Source organism: Eptesicus fuscus, chromosome 19 (genome assembly GCF_027574615.1).
Source record: "Eptesicus fuscus isolate TK198812 chromosome 19, DD_ASM_mEF_20220401, whole genome shotgun sequence".
NCBI lineage: Eukaryota > Metazoa > Chordata > Mammalia > Chiroptera > Vespertilionidae > Eptesicus > Eptesicus fuscus.
Window position 1 is genome coordinate 25,192,879 of NC_072491.1, and position 19,345 is coordinate 25,212,223.

General features: G+C 42.5%; 1 protein-coding gene across 1 annotated transcript in view; it reads right to left on the reverse strand.

Moving 5' to 3' along the window:
- SAMD12 (sterile alpha motif domain containing 12) overlaps nucleotides 1-19,345 on the reverse strand; it is a 164,015-nt gene that overhangs the window by 43,026 nt on the left and 101,644 nt on the right. Inside the window, exon 3 of the mRNA XM_054708750.1 lies at nucleotides 7,170-7,299. Within this exon, the coding sequence (XP_054564725.1) occupies nucleotides 7,170-7,299 (130 nt within the window). The remainder of the gene's footprint in view (nucleotides 1-7,169; nucleotides 7,300-19,345) is intronic.

Genomic DNA, 19,345 nt, shown 5'->3' on the forward strand with positions numbered 1-19,345 from the left:
GCCTTGTGGCATCAATTCTCTGATGGGTCCAAAAAAGAAAACCATTAAATTTCAGTTTGTCCAGCCTTTCTTATAGTAAAGATCTGAGTGATGACATCCAAGCTCTTTATATATCAGAGCTGAAACCAGCAGCCTTCTGTATCTAGTGAGATGAACATATGACTTTCTTCATTTATTCTTTTGATGCGATGAATCACATTGATTTTCACAAACTGAATCAACCTTGCATTCCTATGTACACATGACTATGATGTAATCTTTTGGTCTACTGCTAAATTCAATTTGTTTGTATTTTGTGAAGGTTTTTAGGTTTATGCTCATGAGAGATCTTGGTCTGTACCATAACATTTTTTTGTAACATCTTTGTCAGGTTTTGGTATCATGTTATTTTGGTCTCATAAAGTGAGTTTGAAAGGGCTCCCCTTTTCATCTATTTTCTTTCTTTTTAAATTTTATTTTTCAATTACAGTTTACATTCAATATAATTTCATATTAGTTTCAGGTGGGCAGCATAGTGGTTAGATAACATATACTATACAGTGTTTCCCCTGATATTTCCAGTACCACCTGAAATCATACACAGTTAACAGAATACAGGAGGGCAAAAGTAGGTCTATAGTTGTGAGGATGCAAAACACCGAGTTTATTCCTGTACTATTACTAATTATTCTTTTATTTATTTGTATGATTTGGTTTATTGGGATTTTCTTTATTGTGATGGTCTGGAACCAAACCTGCAATATGTCCAAGGTATGCCTGGAGAAGGGAACAAGGCCATGTTTTCTGAAGCAAGAGGAAGGAGGACACAGATGAACTAGCGGTTAAAAATTGTAGGAATGTCTCACCAGATAGTTTATAATTTCTCAGCACAACAGAAGAAAGATGCCCACTAGGGATGAAGGGGTTAGGAACAAAGAATAATTTCTGTTCCTGGAGAATTCTATTATTGGGGGCCTGGTGATGTCAGAAACTTTTCTGTGCTGCTTGGGGTTCAATAAAAAAAAATGTAGAGCAGTTCAGACAAAAGAGAAATGTAACAAAAAGTACAAAGATGCAGAAAAGTAGAACGTAATATCCAGAGGGGAAGACCAATAAAGGTAAGAAAGTCTGCAGATGAGGCACAGTGGTAAATACACCCACACTTTATTTGGCTAACCTGGATTCTGTAAGTAGTACTCTCACAGGTGCATCACACAAAGTAATTATTCTACTTCTTTTGACACCTGTTAACTACACACCCCACTGGTCTCCATGGGGAACTCTAACCATAATAAGGACAAAACAGCACAAGGATAAAGGGGTGGAACAGCTCGGAGAAGTCCCCACTGATGGGGACGATGTTAGCAAATACACAGAGCCGCGGTCTGAAGGCCTGAAAAGGAGAAAAAGGCTTCTCTTTTATTCAACAGCATAAGCAGAACTGCCACATCCCAGGGGCTACATCTCAGCCGAGTATCTTGAAGAGGGAAAGAGGAAGAAATGAGCAGTGCTTGAAGCACAAAAAGGACTAGAAGTACTCATCTCCTTGGTAGGAGACCATTGAGAAATAGGACAGATCAATATTGCCCATTGGCAGGGGATACCCATATGATAACTGTTTATTCTTGTATGCACCTAGATATCGAAAGGATTCCTGTTGCTGTTCACAAAGCAGCCAACACAAAAACCTTTTACACATTCAAAATAGCTTTAAAAATGCTTCGTATTTTGGGGAGGGCGGAGTGCTTCACCCATGAACATACGTCTGGAACGCTGGCAGGGGAGAGAACCCTTTGCAGATGGAGGATGTGAGGCTGAAGGAGGTGAGTTGACTTGAGCAACCACCACAGGAAGAATACCAGGCACCGTCAGGGGTTGAACGCCTCGGACCTGAAAAGATTCCTAACTGTGCATAAAAGAGAATCTGAAAAGCTGTCTGGGAGCGTACACCTGGGCCCCGGGAGCTTCCTCATCAGCATGCTAAGCCCGGCCTCCAAAAGCCGGGGAGAGAAATCTCACAAGCACAGGAAAATAGACAAATTTCTCTCCTTCAAGCCTAATCTGATGATTTAAATCTATCTCCCCTAATGCCTCTCAGGTGTTCTAACCATCTTATGCCTTTTTAAGAGCTCTTCTGCAGGGAGTTAACACTAGCAGCTTCTCTTCTGATTAAACACATCTGCCACAAAATGGCAGGAACCTTCTGGACACAATGCGATTCTCAGAACTTCTAACAGGAAATTTGCCAAAGGTTTTTTGCACGCTGGTAGGTTTGAAGCATATAAGTGTGCTTAGACTTTGGAGAAACTGGGGGCAAAGTCTGTTTAGTACTTAATGGCCTTTAAACAAAGGCAGTCAGAAAATGTTGACATAGTGAAATTACTGGCTAAAACATAAATTAAAAATTTAAACTACCAAGGTGAAAGGTTACATTTCCAAAGAAAGTTAAAATCCTGACTATCGTCAATATAAAAGTGAGCGCATGGCTTGAGATTTTATTTAACGCTTTAATGAGGAAAATGATGTTACCACCAGTTCAAAAGAGGATCTAAACAGCAGACATCGTTATAGAACAAGGAGAGTGAAAAATGAATGTGTAAGTGGAAGGCAAAACTCACCTTTCCCACAGTAGCTAGGGACGTCACCTGAAACTGTGCGGCAGGATTTACATGTCTACAACAAGAATCATTTTGTACCGCTATCAGTTTACAGAGCTGTAAACCAACTCTGTAGACATGGAATGAGATCATCCCAAACAGCGTGCTACTGGCGATGCATCGTTTTCCACGGAAGCACCATTTTTTTTTCACCTACACAGCCCACTGACAATCTTATGGATTGCTATATTCCCCAAACCTGGTACAGGGTAGAGGCTTCCTAATTACTTGCTAAATGGATAAATGTCTATTACGCACTCAGCTAGGCCCTTCATATGCATCATCCCATTTAATCTTCTCAGTAACACTTTGAGATCAATATCATTGTCATTTCACTGATGAGAAACTCGTGTGACATTGCACAGCTATTATGTGTCCAAGGTTGGGGGGTGGAGGACAAGGTGGAAGGGTTTGAACCAGCATGTTATTTTTATTTACATTCACTGTATCCTTTGCCTCTAAATTAAGAGACTGTTTATATGTCACATTGATATACCGCACCTCCTTGATGAGGATGATATTGGAGATCCCGGCTATGAGGAAGACAAGGGAACAGCATTACTCAGGAGAATCTAAGCCTACGTAAGAGGCACATGAGCATCTCTCTTGCAGCCTTGCAGACAAGCACAGCATAGTTACCAGCCCGGATTATCTCCCTCCCCCGCTTAGGTGCTCATTTGCCAGTTTCCATGAGAATAAAGATTGACGGATTCAACACTGTTTATATGTGTCGTTTATTTTCATAGAAGTCAGGACAGCACCTCAGAAAACAGCAGCAGCTAACATTCATTGCATGCCTACGATGACGGGGAACCGCTGTCCCAGCAACACTGTCAGGCGGAGACGATCCTCATCCCCTTTTTACAGCCGGAGAAAGCCACAGTGCATCCAGTAACCTTCACGGCATCACAGAGCTCGGTCGCAGCACCCAACCCTCTGACCTGTCCCTAAGTCACTCTATGTCTGCACAGGCTGCTGAGGTGGGCTCTGTCAACATGTCCTGATAGATTTTTTTAAAATATATTTTATTGGTTTTTTACAGAGAGGAAGGGAGAGGGATAGAGAGCCAGAAACACTGATGAGAGAGGAACATCAATCAGCTGCCTCCTGCACACCCCCCACCAGGGATGTGCCCGCAACCAAGGTACATGCCCTTGACCAGAATCGAACCTGGGACCCCTGAGTCTGCAGGCCGACGCTCTATCCACTGAGCCAAACCGGACAGGGCTGTCCTGATATTTTATTAGCCTCTCTGCTTTGTTGATTACAGCCTCAAAGGGCACTAGGATTCTCTCAGCTTCCGGCACCACAGAGCTGGTAACTGCAGGCTGGCCCAAGTTCTGAGAGCTAATTCTGGGCACTTGGCACTTGTGATCACTTGGGAATTTTACCTTCTATCTTGGCCCAGAGAACAGGAGAGGGGAGTGGTCTTCTGAGGCCTCCAATAGGTGAGTGTCAAAAAGAAGTGGACCAAATATTAATCTGAAGTCATTCCCTCTGATCCCTAAGGCCCCAAATAAGTCCCTTTCTTTTCTTGCCAGAAAAGGGCTTAGAATGAAGTCATAGTATGTTTTTAGACACGTCCCGATGAAACTTGACCTAAATAATAGCTCAATGCCGGCATGAAAAAGGTGTCAATAAATGGCTTTACTTACATTATCGCATTTAATTTTCACAATGATACTATGAGGCAGGTACTATTAGTACCTCTATGTTCCGGATGAGGACGTGGGGTTAAAGAACTTGCTCAGAATCCTTGCCAGGTCTTGCCCAAGGGCCCAAGGAGGTTGCCGGCAGTGTTCCACAGAGACCACGGGTCTCACAGAAAGGAAGAGGATTGCTGTTTGAAATACATATCTCCGCCCCACACCCCCTTCCCTCACGTCACTCAGCGGAAAGCCTTGGGAAGTGGGACCATTTGCTCCACGCGCGTTGAAGCATGAGATCTTCATTTCCGAGGAGCAATAGGCTCATCCTCTTCAAACCATTATAAATGCTTACCCTTCCCTCAAGGGTATCTCATAATTCTCGCCCTTAATGAAAGATAACACTACTCTCAAATAAGATCACGAAAAAGGCTTCGCCCTCGCCATCACAGGCATTAAGAAACATTAGCGGGCATTACCTGATGAAGGCTACCATAATCAGCCAAATGGTTCCTAAATGACTGATCGCTTTTAGGGGTGGAACAGCTGACCTTACACAGGATTTTCTTATATTCTGAAGGGAGGGAACTAAGAAATACAATCTAACACCTGAATTCTAAGCAAAGTTCCACCTCTGTCCTCAGGATTTCAGGAATGTTATCCAAATGGGCCATTACCTCCGGTTGAGGGGAGAGAGGAAGTGAATTAAGGACCTTTTTTATGCTTAAGTTGGGAGGTATTTTACGCTCTGTTAACTCAGCTTGAGCTACACTTGGGTGTGTTCCTTATATATTTAAACATTATCCACTTGGTCACCAGGACTCCATGATAATCTAGCTTAGCGATTTTTAAACCTCAGGGTTGTTCCAAATCAAGTTTTCTATACAATTCGAACATATAAAACAGACAAGGGAGCTGCTTTGATTGACATGCCCACCTCTACCCACAGCACACTCCTATCCCCTGGGAGGCCTTGAGTGTATCTAAGGGCTCCAAGGAGCACATTTCAAAACCACCCATCAAGTCCTGCCCTACGGAGGTAGGATCTGCCCCAGTTCTCAAAGTTACAGGGCAAACACTGAACTGAAAAATTAAATACCTTCTGCTTAATGTACCCCTTTCCAAAGTAATAGGAGTAAATAGAAACTATAGAGAAAGGTTAGATTTCAGAAGATAGAAAGGAAGAGTTTGTAAAGAGGCTGGGCAGTTAGAGCGTTAAGCTCCTCCAGAGCAAGCCACTTTCCCACTAGAGCATCACTTTTTTTCTTAGGAAAAAGGAAGACTCTGCTTGGGCAGCATGGCTCCGTGGTTGAACATTGACCTATGAACCAGGAGGTCATAATTCGATTCCTGGTCAGGGCACGTGCCCAGGTTGCAGGCTCGATCCCCAGTGGGGGTCGTGCAGGAGGCAGCCAATTGATTATTCTCTCTCATCATTGATGTTTCCATCTCTCTCTCCCTTCCCTTCCTCTCTGAAATCAATATATACACATATATACATACATATATATATATTAGTGTCCTGGTGCACAGATTCGTGCACATTGAAAGGAAATTAATTAGAAGGAATATTTTAATATCACTATTTGCGTCTTGCTAATGAAAAGAAAATAGGATTCTACTGAGTCTCCTATCTACCTACTCTAGGACTTCTGTAAGGATCAAATGAGATGAGGCACGGGAAAACACATCACAAACATTTGGTTAAAGCGTAAAATGTTTGCACCTGGCTATAAAGCAAGTCAGGTTCCGGGGATGAAGAAACTGCAAGGAGGCTAGTCGCTAGGGAGAGGAAGCTGGGCGTTGCTACCTGACGTCGTTACCTGGTGCCCACAGTGACTGTTTCTGGGCTGGGCTGGGCTGTGGGCCGCATTTTGTGCCATGGGGTCTTGGCAGCATTGGCTACAATTTGGTGGGGTGTTGCTCCGGGCCTGTGTCCCACTTGGGGGAAGCCAAATGTTGGTTTGTCAGCGCCAGGTCCGCAGTACAGTTTATTTTTAAATGGCCAGTGCAAGTCATGGCAGCTCCTGCACTGAGCGTCTGCCCCCTGGTGGTAAGTGCATGTTATAGCTACCAGTTGGATGGACACTTAGCCTTTTATAAATATAGATTTTTCTTTTAAAGGAAGACTGTATTAGAATCAGAACTTTCTTCATGTTTGTTTCCTCCTGAAGCAAAGAGCATATTCCTCAGTGCTGTCTTTGATCACAGTGTTTGCAAAGGGGGCGGGGGGGAGGAAGGCTGCCATGGAAAGAGGCTCTTAGGGAGGCCAGGCCGGTGAGGTCTGGAAGAGACCCCTTACTCGGATGGGCTCCTGCAGTAGGCCCGTCCTCTCCGCCTTGCCACTCCATTCTCCCACTGAGAGACTTGATCCTGAGGGCTTTTCCAGTTCATTATACTGTCATGTTTTCTTCTTCCAAGTGCTTCTTGATTACCATATATTTTTCTCTTAGGCCCTTGATCTAAACGAAGTCTTAATTTGTGCTTTGAAGGTATTCATCTCAGGGGTAGTGAGTTAGTAATATTCTATTTACTTCAGAGTTTTCCTACTTAGAATATTTACTGATTGATCCTGTAGCCAAATTGATTTGAAAGCCTTCTTCCCTTTTCTCTAGGATTGCTTTTATTTCTCTCTAAAATCCCTGAGCCCCTTACCCTGATTTCCACATATTTTTATATTGGACACTTGAAATCCATGGTTCTCTATAACAATGTCTTATGCTTGTTAAGTGGTATGGCTCACTGGGTTCTGGAGTTGACCACCCCTTTTAAAGGAAACCCGTGCCAGAAAATTTCAGCACGAAGATGCTGTCTCATTGCAAGGGTATGAGAAAGGCCATCGCGAAGGGGAGAGGGAATGAAATATTCTGGATGCCGCATACTTTACCAGTTATGTCATGCTGTTTGAATGACTCGCTGTAGATCTGATACTGATTCGGACAATGTTTCTTCAACCACTTGCAGACATCCTGCTGAGTCCACAGAGCCACTGGTTTTGACAGCTTCACCGTAGACGACTATAAATAGAGAAGGAAAAGCAGGTCTGTTAAAGCCAGCCCCATGCCTAGAAAGGCACTACCATTAGGAGTCCTAGAGTGCAGTAAAGGCTGCTGGCTGGAGTCCCCAGACATAAATACCTGGCCCTTGTCCTCCTAACCTCAGCAGACCTTCTCCACAGCCCCGGAAACCAGAAAGAAAAGCTCCGGGCGGGGAAGCCCATCTGTCCTCAAGTTATCATCTCGTCTGGGAAAAATCCCCAAGAAGCAGTGCTTCCTGATGAATGCTCCGACAACAAGGCAATGGTGTTGCTAAGCAATTAGTTAACTTTAGGGGGAAAATAGCTGTCCCCAAGTGGTCTTTCTCTGTATTCCAAGAAAGTGTCCACCGCTTGTCCTCTGGTATCTCCAGGGCCTAGTACAACACCGGTCCTGGCAGATGCTAATAATTATTTCTAAAATGAATGTTGCAGGAATACTGCATACTAAAAAAGTGCAGGTCGGTCTGGCAGCTCTGGACTGAAGGCGGTTCTATAAAGTCTAGGAACATTAGTTATGCCACAGTGAGGAAGCAAGAAGTCAATTCTGCCAGCATGTGGGGGAAGGTAATAAGGTACTGGGAGCAGCTAGACCTTCTGTAGAAGCCAACTAGCCATGGCCATTTACTGCTCACTGGACCTTTCAAGGAGGTGTTTAGAAAACCAAACCAAGCAGAGGTACAAGGACCCCCCAGCCTTTGACAGATGGCGGGTTACAAATACATTTGGAAATTACCAGCAATTAACTGTGCTAGACACTGGTCCTCCTCATGGATCCCAGGAACTTGCTTGAACCTACATAAATGCTTAACTACCTATATTTTTAAAAATATTTTTATTGATTTCAGAGAGGAAGGAAGAGGGAGAGAGAGAAACATTAATGATGAGAGAGAATCATTGATCGGCTGCCTCCTGGACACCTCCTACTGAGGATCAAGCACACAACTGGGGCATGTGCCCTGACTGGGAATTGAACCGTGACCTCCTGGTTCATAGGCCAATGCTTAACCACTGAGCCACGCCAGCCGGCCAGCTATCTATAATTTTTATCCCTTGGATCAGTGTTTGCCAACAAAGTAGGATTATAATATTGATAGTTCTTTAAAAGCTGTTGGGAGGCACATAGACCTGGCTATAAATATCACTGACCTTCTCACTGGGGATCATTTGCTCTCACTTCTCTTTCAATCTTTCAGAGTAAGTCAAGGGGAGAGCCTCAATTTTGTCTGAGTGTGATTTAACACCTTTCTAACACCCGCCAGCGTGTGTTTTGACAAAGAGAGGGGTCCCTTCAGCCTCAGCTCCTTCAACAGACAGCAGTCTATTTAGCATCTAATAACTGTTCTGTTTTACTTTTATTATATCTAAGGTTGCTTTTATTTTATGGCAAATAAATCATGGCAAAAAAAGAAATCTTATTTTGGTAGTACTGTCTAGTTTGCTCTTAAAACAAACTTGAGTAGGTCAATTTTAAGAAAAAAAAAGTAAGGACACAACAGTACAAATAATAAGATAACAGTAAAAATAGTGGGCGTGATTCAAATTTAGAAAACAGTGCTCAGGTGTTAGCTTTCATCAATATCTTTTCAGTTGTATGACTCTGTGCCATCATTTATAAAGTAATCACAAAAATGCGTCACTTTTTATTTTGAGCTGTGGTAATTTTTCTTCCACTCTTATTAAATGTGATAGATTTTATATATGAACACATATACGCACATTTATATACTTATATATCTATCTGCTTTTCATTTATCATGACTGGCTTTCCTCCACTGATACTTGGGGTTGATGTTCTCTCCTTTTGAATTTCTTAGGGTCCGTGACCATCCTGACCAATCGAGTACAGCAGAATTCATGCTATCTGTGTTTCTGAGGGCAGGTGACTAAAACAGACACAGTCTCTGCCTGGCTCACCCTCTCCGGCCCCCTTCTTTGGAACCCAGCCACCATATTGTGAGGAAGCCCAGACCACATGAAGAGACTACATGTAGGAGTTTGGGCCAATCACCCAGCTAACATCACAGCTGACAGCAACCACCAACACCATTCCTCAGACAAGTGTGCAAACAAACTTTAGACGATTCCAGCCGCCAGCCTTCGAATCTTCCCCCTGAGGCCCCCAGACACCAGGATGCAGAGACAAGCTGTCCCTGCTGAGCCCTAAGTGAATTCCTGACCCATATAATCCATGAGCATCATAAACAGTTGTCTTCCACCACTAAATTTTGGGGGTAATTTGTTTTGCAACCCTAGTAACTAGAACATTAAGTTATATGCTCAGGGAGGATAGAACTGTTACACCAGCTCTCCGGAGTGCCCTACATTTAATAGATGCTCATACAGCCGCAATGAATAAGTGAATGAATTAATGACATGAAACCGTTCTCACTGAGTCTGGGCTCACAGACCTACTGGCGATTTGTTCAGCAGTGAATTCCAAGCCCAGCCCTTGCTGCCCCCCACCGACCTGTGTTGTGCTCATGTGGCTCCTAGTCAAACGTGGCCTCTTCCTTCGACCCTCCATCCCTGAGTCAGATGCTGCCCGACATGTGCCCTCTGCTTTCCTAATTTTGATGACAGAGGAGGACCTCTGGCATGGATGATACAGATGAGTAAATGTTTTGCTGTTGTTCAATTTTTCCCTGTTTGCTGGTCATTGCCTCCTTTCCTTTGCATGATTAGGACACTAGACTTTTGGCTCCTTTAGCTAGAAATGCACTTACCACCACGTTTCACAAGTCAGCACCTCTGAATCTGGCTCTTTCCTGCTCTAAAAATTTCCTTCAGATGAGCTGAATGAGTTCATAGCTGACACATCATTACCCTGCAACCCCTTGCAAGTTTCCTGCAAGTCAAGCTAATCACCTCTCTTGAAAACTCCTAAAACCAGACCCACAAGGCTGTAAATTAGGAAGGGAAAGGCACGAGGATAAAGCTGCTTATACAACAATATACTAAATGCCCTGGAGGGTCATTCTTTAACTTGCTCATTTCCTAGGAACAGGGCACCCTCACACCCAGACAAGCCCATGCACCTGGAGGCTCAGGGGGAGATGAGCTCAAACATGCCAAGTCATCTCAGAACGCAACCTCACCAGCCCACCAGGTTTGCTTTCGTTATAAATTTTCCCTTTATCACAAATCCAGGTGTTCTAAGGCTAACACTTAAAAAGCAGGGTCATTTTTCCTTCAGAATATACTCTTGCTATGTGGTCACTTGGTTACCACTCGCTTGGACGGCAATAGACACAGATTTTTAAGACTGTGTGAACCTACAGGGATATGCCTCCACATAAACTGCTAGAGCAAATAACATGGGGAGGAGTAAAGATTTCTACTATGAATAAGCACTGCTCATCTCTCCTCAACCAGTGATAGAAGTATTGGCCCCATTTCTGAGCGGAGTCTTTGCCATGGCTTTATTATGGGATTGGTGTCAGTTTGCTCCACAGTAAGAGCCACGGTGACTCCAGCTGCCCTAGTCTGGATCCTCAGAGCAGACTCATTATAGCCCCCCAGGTGTCCTCTGGACTTTTCCAGTCTATCAGGATGCCCCACCCCCAACAGCAACCAAGTCTGGGGGAGTGAATGTTATCACCTTATTCCTTTAAAAAGCTTAACCTTTATTTCTATGTGCAGTTTGAAACGCCAAGCATTTGTTCAAGTCACATCAATCTATGTTTTACACTGTCCCACTGGGCGGTGCAGAGCAGTCAAATCTTAACAGTTCCATAGTTACTTGAACTTTTATTTGAACCTTTCCTCGCCACCCAATACTCACACCTCTCTTTACACCCATTGGATGATAATTTTGTCTGATGTGACATGTTTTTTCCCCCCACAATAGGAGCTTAAACCAAAATAATAATAGTTCATAAAACAAAGAAATAGTACTTCACATTTATTAGAAACAATAAACTAATAAAAAAAAGTCCTGTTCCTAGGCAAACATTAAAAAAAACAACAAATAAAATCAGTCTCTGCCTAAAAAAAATAAAAAAAATTAAAACAAAACAAAACAAAACAAAAAAAAAACATTTGCCTCAGTTTTTCCCCCCTGTTCAGTCTACTACAGCATTCTCTGCATTTACAGCTCTGGGGGCAATTTTGGTTGCTTTTGCTGCCCTAAGAGAGGCCGGAGGCAGTTTGTTGTTTTAACCTGGATGCATCCTGACACCAAGCAGAATGACAGGGATTTCCTTTCTGAGTCAGTTCTGGTCTTTCTACAGACAAGCGGAAGGTCTATTTTACACAAAGATCTCACTTTATGCAAAACACACATCTTTGTTTACAAATTACTTTTTTTTGCAAATGATTCCATTCTAGACAATAATTTCAGCTGTGATTTATAGTAATTTCTAATTTGTATTTAACTAGAAAGAACTCTTAAGTTCTTTGAGGTAAACCTGAAGCTTTTCTGCTAACAAAATAAACGCTTTAAAGAAGTTTGCTATGGAAAGAACATACACAAGACACTTTTAAAAGCTGAATTTTGAAACCCAATTACCCCTTATCTGTTTTGCAATATAAATTCCCTTTTAATTTATTGGGTTTTGATTTATAAGAGAACACTGCAAATTTTAAGCTCCCGATGGCTGTACAAACTCTTAATTGGGTAAGCTTACACGAGGCCCAGTGAGTTGATTGTAGAAAAATAGAGAAAGCATAGAGTGTTTACACCCACTAGAAGGACAAAGAGAGCTTTATGGCCAAATATCAAGAAGTGGTAAACATATTTGCAGTGTCTCATTTATAAGCAAGAATCATTTATCAGCTGCCTCCTGCACACCCCCTACTGGGGATCGAGCCCACAACCAGGGCTTGTGCCCTGACATGAAATGGCACTGTGACCTCTTGGTTCATAGGTTGATGCTCAACCACTGAACCACTCTGGCCGGGCACATTTGTGTAATCTTACCTGAGACTGAAAAAAGGAAGGAGACTGGAGGGGGAGGGAGTGAGGGAAGAACAAACAACAACCTATCAATGTTTATTTTAGCAGGTTTTGATGGACTGTGTGTGTGTGTGTGTGTGTGTGTGTGTGTGTAAACAGCTTTCCTTGGATAAATAAAGACTAAATATAAATCCTCTAATAGAGAATAATTACTATTTTTTTCTTTTCTCTTTTTCTGTGGGGTGGGGGGAGGAGGATATCTGCACAAACTTTGGGAAAACAATGATCTAGATTCAAGACTCTCCCTGAAAATCTGCAGTATCAGAAAACACATCCTGTGAAACAAGCCATTCCATTGCTAATAAGTTCTCGTGGTTTAAAATGGTCTTTTATATTGAAGCCCAAATCAACCTTCCATCATCTTTCTCACTGATTCTTGAGTCCTATCTTTGGAGCAATGCAAGACAAATTTCACCAACCACTGCACCGGTTTCTATTCCGCACATCATATCAGCACTCTCCATTAAGTCTCATGCGTGGTTTTTTTAAAGCCATGGTATACGCTAATGAATCTCCAATTTTATCTCCAGCCCAGTCTTCTCTCCAAACTAGTGAATCATACCTACAGCTGATGACTTCAGTTAACATTTGCATCTCTAGTAAACATTTCAGATTCAATATGTACAAAACTGACCTCCTTTTCTTCTCAAAATTGCCTTCATCTCACCTGAAACTTTATACTTCCTGTTGCTGAAGTTCCAGATCGTGGATTCATCACTGACTCCATCTTTCTCTAGCATTCCATATCTAATCTATTAGGACAACCTCAGGGGTCTCCCTTTAAGTACATCCACACTCCCATCTCTTTTCACCACTATCACACTACACCTAAGTTACTTCATCCAGGTACTTAATACACCTAAGCTCATTCTGATTTCCCCTTACCCTTATTTTAAAATAGTTTACAAAGCCTCAAGCAATCTGGCTACCCAGTACTTGATATCAGTTTTACTGTTCTTCCCCTAACACATTCTGCTCCCACTATTCCTTGCCCTTGCTGACTATGCCCACTTAAAAATTAAAAATAAAAATATATATATATACATATATACACATACATACATATATATTCAGAGAGGAAGGGAGAAGAAGAGAGAGATAGAAATATCAACGATGAGAGAGAATCATTAATCGGCTGCCTCCTGCACACCGCACACTGGGGATAGAGCCTGCAACCTGAGCATGTGTCCTGACTGGGAATCGAACTATGACCTCCTGGTTCACAGGTAGATGCTCAACCACTGAGCCATGCCTGCCAGGCCCCACTTCTTATTTTGCAGGGAATATTCTTCCCCAAGATACCTACATGGCTAATTCACTTCCTTTAAGCCTTTGCTTAAATGCTACCTCCTCCATAAGTCCTATCTGATTTCCCTGTTTAACAAATGCAACACTCCTCTCTCTGCATCTCCCAATACTTACCATCTTGCTCTACTGTCTCCATCTCTACAGCAAGTACCATCTAACAAACCACACAGCTCACTCTTACTTGGTTTATTGTTTATTATCTGTCTTTTCCCATGTCCTTGCAACCTAGTCAAGGGCAGGGATCTTTCTTATTTTGTGAAGAATCCCGGACTTTAGGACCGTGCCTGGCACATGGCAGGCACTCAATAATTATTTGTCAAACGAAAGAAAGAACTGTCCGGTAGGTCATCATATATCACAGCTCCTCTATCCTTGAGTGTCAGAAAACCGGTTCAAGTCCCAGCTGTGCTCTTGACATTCCCAGGTTGGGAATAAAACAGCCTTTGCTCCGATTAGATTTCTCCTATGCTGAGCCAAAAGAGCAGAGCCATTCTAGCACTACAGTTCTTAGCAAGATAGCTCACATTTCTGGTCCTCAATTTTTTTTTCTTTTTACATTGACACAGGAGTGATGTAATGAAAAAGGCCTTTAGGTATCTGCAAGCATGCAGACCTGAACGGAAGTGTGGCATTCACTGTGACCTTGGGCCAGCGATTGGACCCATCTAAAAGTGGCCATTGGTACACTGGATATAGTGCCCTATCCTGTTGTTTTGGAAGGGTTAGAAATGGTTCATCCAAAGCACATTAAAAGTATTTGCCAACTATTACGCGTTCAGTAAATCTTCTCTTCTCTAGCATCGCTGCTGCTGGACTCCGGATCCTGCTGAGGGGAAGCAGTAGAGCAGCACAGAGGACAGGCAGGGCCTTTGGAGTTCAGCTGCCTGGAGTTGAGTGGCAGGCAGCGTGAGAGAGGGCTAGGGGTAGTGTGCTCAGATCCAAAGAAAAGCAACTGATAAAAAAAAAGGAGTAGTAAAAGGCACCAGTGGAAAAGGTGGGTATCAAAACAAGAAAAAAAGTGAGAAAGTACAGAGAATGGGAAGAAAAGAAAGATGGAAAGATAAACATTCCAAATTAGGAGAGGAAAAGGAATGCTCCTCCTATCCAGGCTGGGCTTTGCTGCACAAATACCACCTCTCCTTCCAGTGACCAGTCACCTTAGTGGTTTCCCTCCCATTCGGAGCCTGGCCTGTCCCCAGGCGCCACCACTGGCACAGTTCCCTAATCCTGTGTCAAAGATTCATCCCAGATCCCCCAGGCGATGGAGCTGTTTATAAAGGAGCACCATCCAGATGGGTAGAGGTTGCTGCTCGCAAGCTGTGAAGTGAACACTGGCATGTGATGCTGGTAGGATCTGCTGCCTCCCACATGCATGCCGCTGGGCACCGGGGTTTCTAACAATCAGACCTCACAGAAGGCATACAGAGACGTGCGCAGGCAGTCAGCAGAAAACAAGATGTCTCTGGCATCCCAGATGGTCCTGGGTATCCAGGCCTGCTCTTCCCATCAGCCCAGATTGTTGCACCTGTCAAGAGGAATACGGAGGGAGAGCATCACAGTGTACTTTGTGTCTGCTCTGTCTTAGTACAGCAGGGAAACCCATCACTCATCTGCCCAGGTGAGCACACTATGGGAGATGCCGTGTGTGCAAGGTGCAAAGCTGCCCACACACTCTGAGCACGTACCTATGGGCAAACCCCTGTGCGCATGTTGGATGAATGAAAGCATGACAAAAGCCAAAATGGTGACAAATATGAACCATAAAAATGGTTATTGATCATCATCATCATTTCATATCTCTACAACAATTCCTTTGGAATAACAATGTGGTAGATCGATAACAAAAATGTCCTGAGTGCAAAATGACCCTCTGCAATATGACCTGAGTTCTGTCAATCATGAGGTGGTGCCTATTTCTCTGTTGCTTGGGTCTGAAAGTCTGGGAAGGGGCAGGGGAGCCTTGTGAGGTGATGAGGAGCTAGGTGTGAGATGATTTCTCAAGAGTTCTTTTGTGTTTGTGAATTCTTCCTTGCTCCTCTGAAATCACTATGAGAACATGTGTGGGAAAGTCTGACCAAATCAGGCTTGGGAAGATGGCCTGACAGCTTATGAATGCCATTCCAGACAGACATGCATAGTACCAGGCATACATTCCATACAGACATACAGTTCAATACATGCAGATATAATTTTAAACGTACATACAGTTCAAGACATACATAAAGTTTTAGGTAACATTTTGTAACATAGTACATGGAAATAATTGTTTTCAATACTTTAGATAAATCACCTTTAATCTTCTCTACAACATACAATGTAATTATTTCTAACTCTTCACAGAGAAAGGCTTAGAGTGGGGAAGTAACTCACTCAAGGCCACACTGCCAGTGAGATCAAACTCCATGCTTCCTTCATGATATCACTCTGGCTTGGTGCACACAGGGGAAAGAGAGGTGAGCTGTCTTCCTGAGAATCCCAATGATGGATTACTTCCCTAATTGAATCAATCAGTCAAGATAAATCTGATCAAAACAACCCTGCCTCTGACCTAACCTGGGTGTGCCAGGCATAGAGCCCGTCAGACGCCTGGCCCAGAACTCTTTCCACGCCCTTACCATGGAAGGAGGTCCATGTGCTGCAGTTACAACAGGGCCGTGCCAATCCCTCTCAATTACAGCACCAGCAACATTTGAATGAATCACCAATGCCCATCTAACAAAGTTTCTGTGAAGATCAAAGATCAAATGCAATAATTGAAAAGCTGAGTGTTTACTTTACATGATTTGACAGAAAAGAGGAGGGTGATGGGTCCCAGGGAGGTTGGGGCCACCATGCTGTTGGCACTCAGAAGAAACAAAAGCAATAAGAAAACGCTGCTTGTTGTAATGAGCAGGGGCAGGGAGGGGGCTCTGGGGTCTGGAGAGCCTACGAACTCTAGAATCTGTGAGGGCAGGGGTCCACTGATGCAAAACTTCCAGTACTAGCCTTCCGGGGCTTTAATTAAGTCCACATGAAGAACAGCCACTGCCCGGCTCCAAGACGTCTCCGTGGTAAAACAATGTGTCCATATGTTCAGTGCAGCCAGATGATAACGTAATCCAATGGGGGCTGTTATGGACTGAATGTGTGTATTCTCCCAAAACACAGGTGTTGAAACTCTAACCCCCCAATGTGGCTGTATTTGGAGATAGGGCCTTTATGGAAGTAACTAGGATAAAATGAGGTCATATAGTGGGATCTTGATGCAATAGGGTGAGTGTTCTTATATCGGGAGAGACACTGGAGAGCTCCTTGCCTCTCTCTGCCACGTGAGGACACAGGAAGAAGGTGGCTGTCTGCCAACAAGAGAGCTCTCACCAGAATCCGACCAGGCTGGGATGCCCTGACCTGGGACTTTCAGCCTCCAAAGCTATGAAAAAAAAATGTCTTGTTGCTGAAACCCTACAGTTTATAGTGTTTTGTTATGCTACCTCAAGTGGACTAACACAGGGGCAAATTCTAGCTCAGATAAACTGATAAATTCATAAATTCGCCATATAGTATGCCAATCGAAGGCTGATAAGTTTTGAAAATCTTACCACATACATATAATAGAGAAGAGGATAAACTGGAAGTGAGATGAATTATAAGACAACAGAAAGAAAACATACTTTTCTTATATATTTGCATTTCAAACACTGTCTTTTATACAATTAAAGAAAATTTTACTCATTAACAAAATTACCTTTATTTTTATAAACTGTTTTTTATAGAATCCATGTCCACGCACATGTCTTTATGGCCATATCCCACTCAGAACAAAATATTTGCTTAACAATTTTAGTAGTTTTTATGCTTCTATAATTTTCCTGGTTATTTTTAATCTTCTTATGGCTATCAAAGAAAGCACGGATGTGGTTTAAAAAATGTTATACAAAAGAAGTTGTGGTGAAAACTACCAGTCTCTGGTCCCATTTCTTCTCAGTGGAAACTATCACTATTTTTTTAAGTAAAACACAGATGGTCTGGTCTAGCTCTAATATCTCGCTTCTCCAACCCCAGGTGCAATTTCCAGGGGCAACCTCTGGTAGTTTCTCTTTTCAGTCTCTTTAGTTTATCAGTTTTAGAGAATTATTTGTGGATACTTCGATGATAATGGTCAGAAGTGAGCACATATCCTACCTCACTCCCACCTCCTCTCTCCTTGGTTTGCTCTTGGTACTACTAATTTTAATTCTTAATTGGTTATTGTTTTGCCATGCAATTTATTTTTAAATATTATTTTGTTTTGGTTTCAGATGTATAGCATAGGGTTGGGCAATCATATACTTTACAATGTGTCCCTCTCATGTTTCCAGTACCCATCATACATTAATATGCATTTCTATGCTGTACTTTATATCCCTGTGACTATTTTGTGACTACCAATTTGTACTTCTTAATCCCTTCACCTTTTTCACCAAGTCTCCCAAGCCCTCTCCCATCTGGCAACCACTAGTTCACTCTCTGTGTCTGAGTCTGTTTCAATTTTGTTTACTTATTTTGCTATTTAGATTCCACATATAAGTAAAATCACATGATGTTTGTCTTTCTATGACTGACTTATTTCACTTAGCATAATACCCTCTAAGTACATCCACATTGTAACAAATGGTAAGATCTCATTCTTTTTTTATAGCCAAGTAATATTCCATTGTATACATGTACCACCACTTTTTTATCCACTTGTCTATTGATGGGCACTTGGGTTACTTCTATATCTTCACTCTTGTTAATAATGTAAATAATGCCACAATGGACAAAGGGGTAAATATATTCTTTCAAATTAGTTTTGGGTTTCTTCAGATATATTCCCAAAAGTAGAATAGCTGGGTCATAAGGCAGTTCCATTTTTTTTTATGAACTTCCATACTGTTTTCCACAGTGGCTGCACCAATTTGCATTCCCATCAACAATGCAAGAGGGTTCCCTTTCCTCCACATCCTCGCCAGCACTTGTTGTTAGTAGATTTATTGTTAGCTATTCAGACAGGTGTGAGGTGATATCTCATTGTGGTTTTAATTTCCATTTCTATGACAATTAGTGATGTTGAGCATCTTTTCATATGTCTATTGGCCATCAGTATGTCCTCTTTGGAGAAGTGTCCATTTAGGTCCTCTGCCCATTTTTTATTTTTATAACCTTAAGTGATATATTTAAATATATATGTTTTTCCATTTATTTCCCATTTTTAAAAAATATATATTTTATTGATTTTTTACAGAGAGGAAAGGAGAGGGATAGAGAGTTAGAAACAGCGATGAGAGAGAAACATCAATCAGCTGCCTCCTGCACACCCCCTACTGGGGATGTGCCCGCAATCAAGGTACATGCCCTTGACCAGAATCGAACCTGGGACCCTTGAGTCTGCAGGCCGACGCTCTATCCACTGAGCCAAACCAGTTAGGGCTTATTTCCCTTTTTGTGTTTTCTATATTTGTTCCTTTCCTGCCAAGTCCCACCTTCTGTCATCCACAGCATTGTTTTTATATGGTCAAGGTCAATAGCAAATATTTTCCATTCTCCATCCTCTACCTGATTTGCTGTTATAACTGTGGATTGATTCAAAGTTAAAAAAAAGTCAAGAAGCTGCATTTACCTAATAATAACTGTGTAAACACTGTTCAAAGGCTGGGCCAACTAGTCTGGTTTGGATTATTTTTTCTTGTACTACATTCTCAGAAGCCCAATGTCAGAAATGTTGAGAATCTCAAAGAAGCTTCCCAAACATGAAAATCAAAAAGAT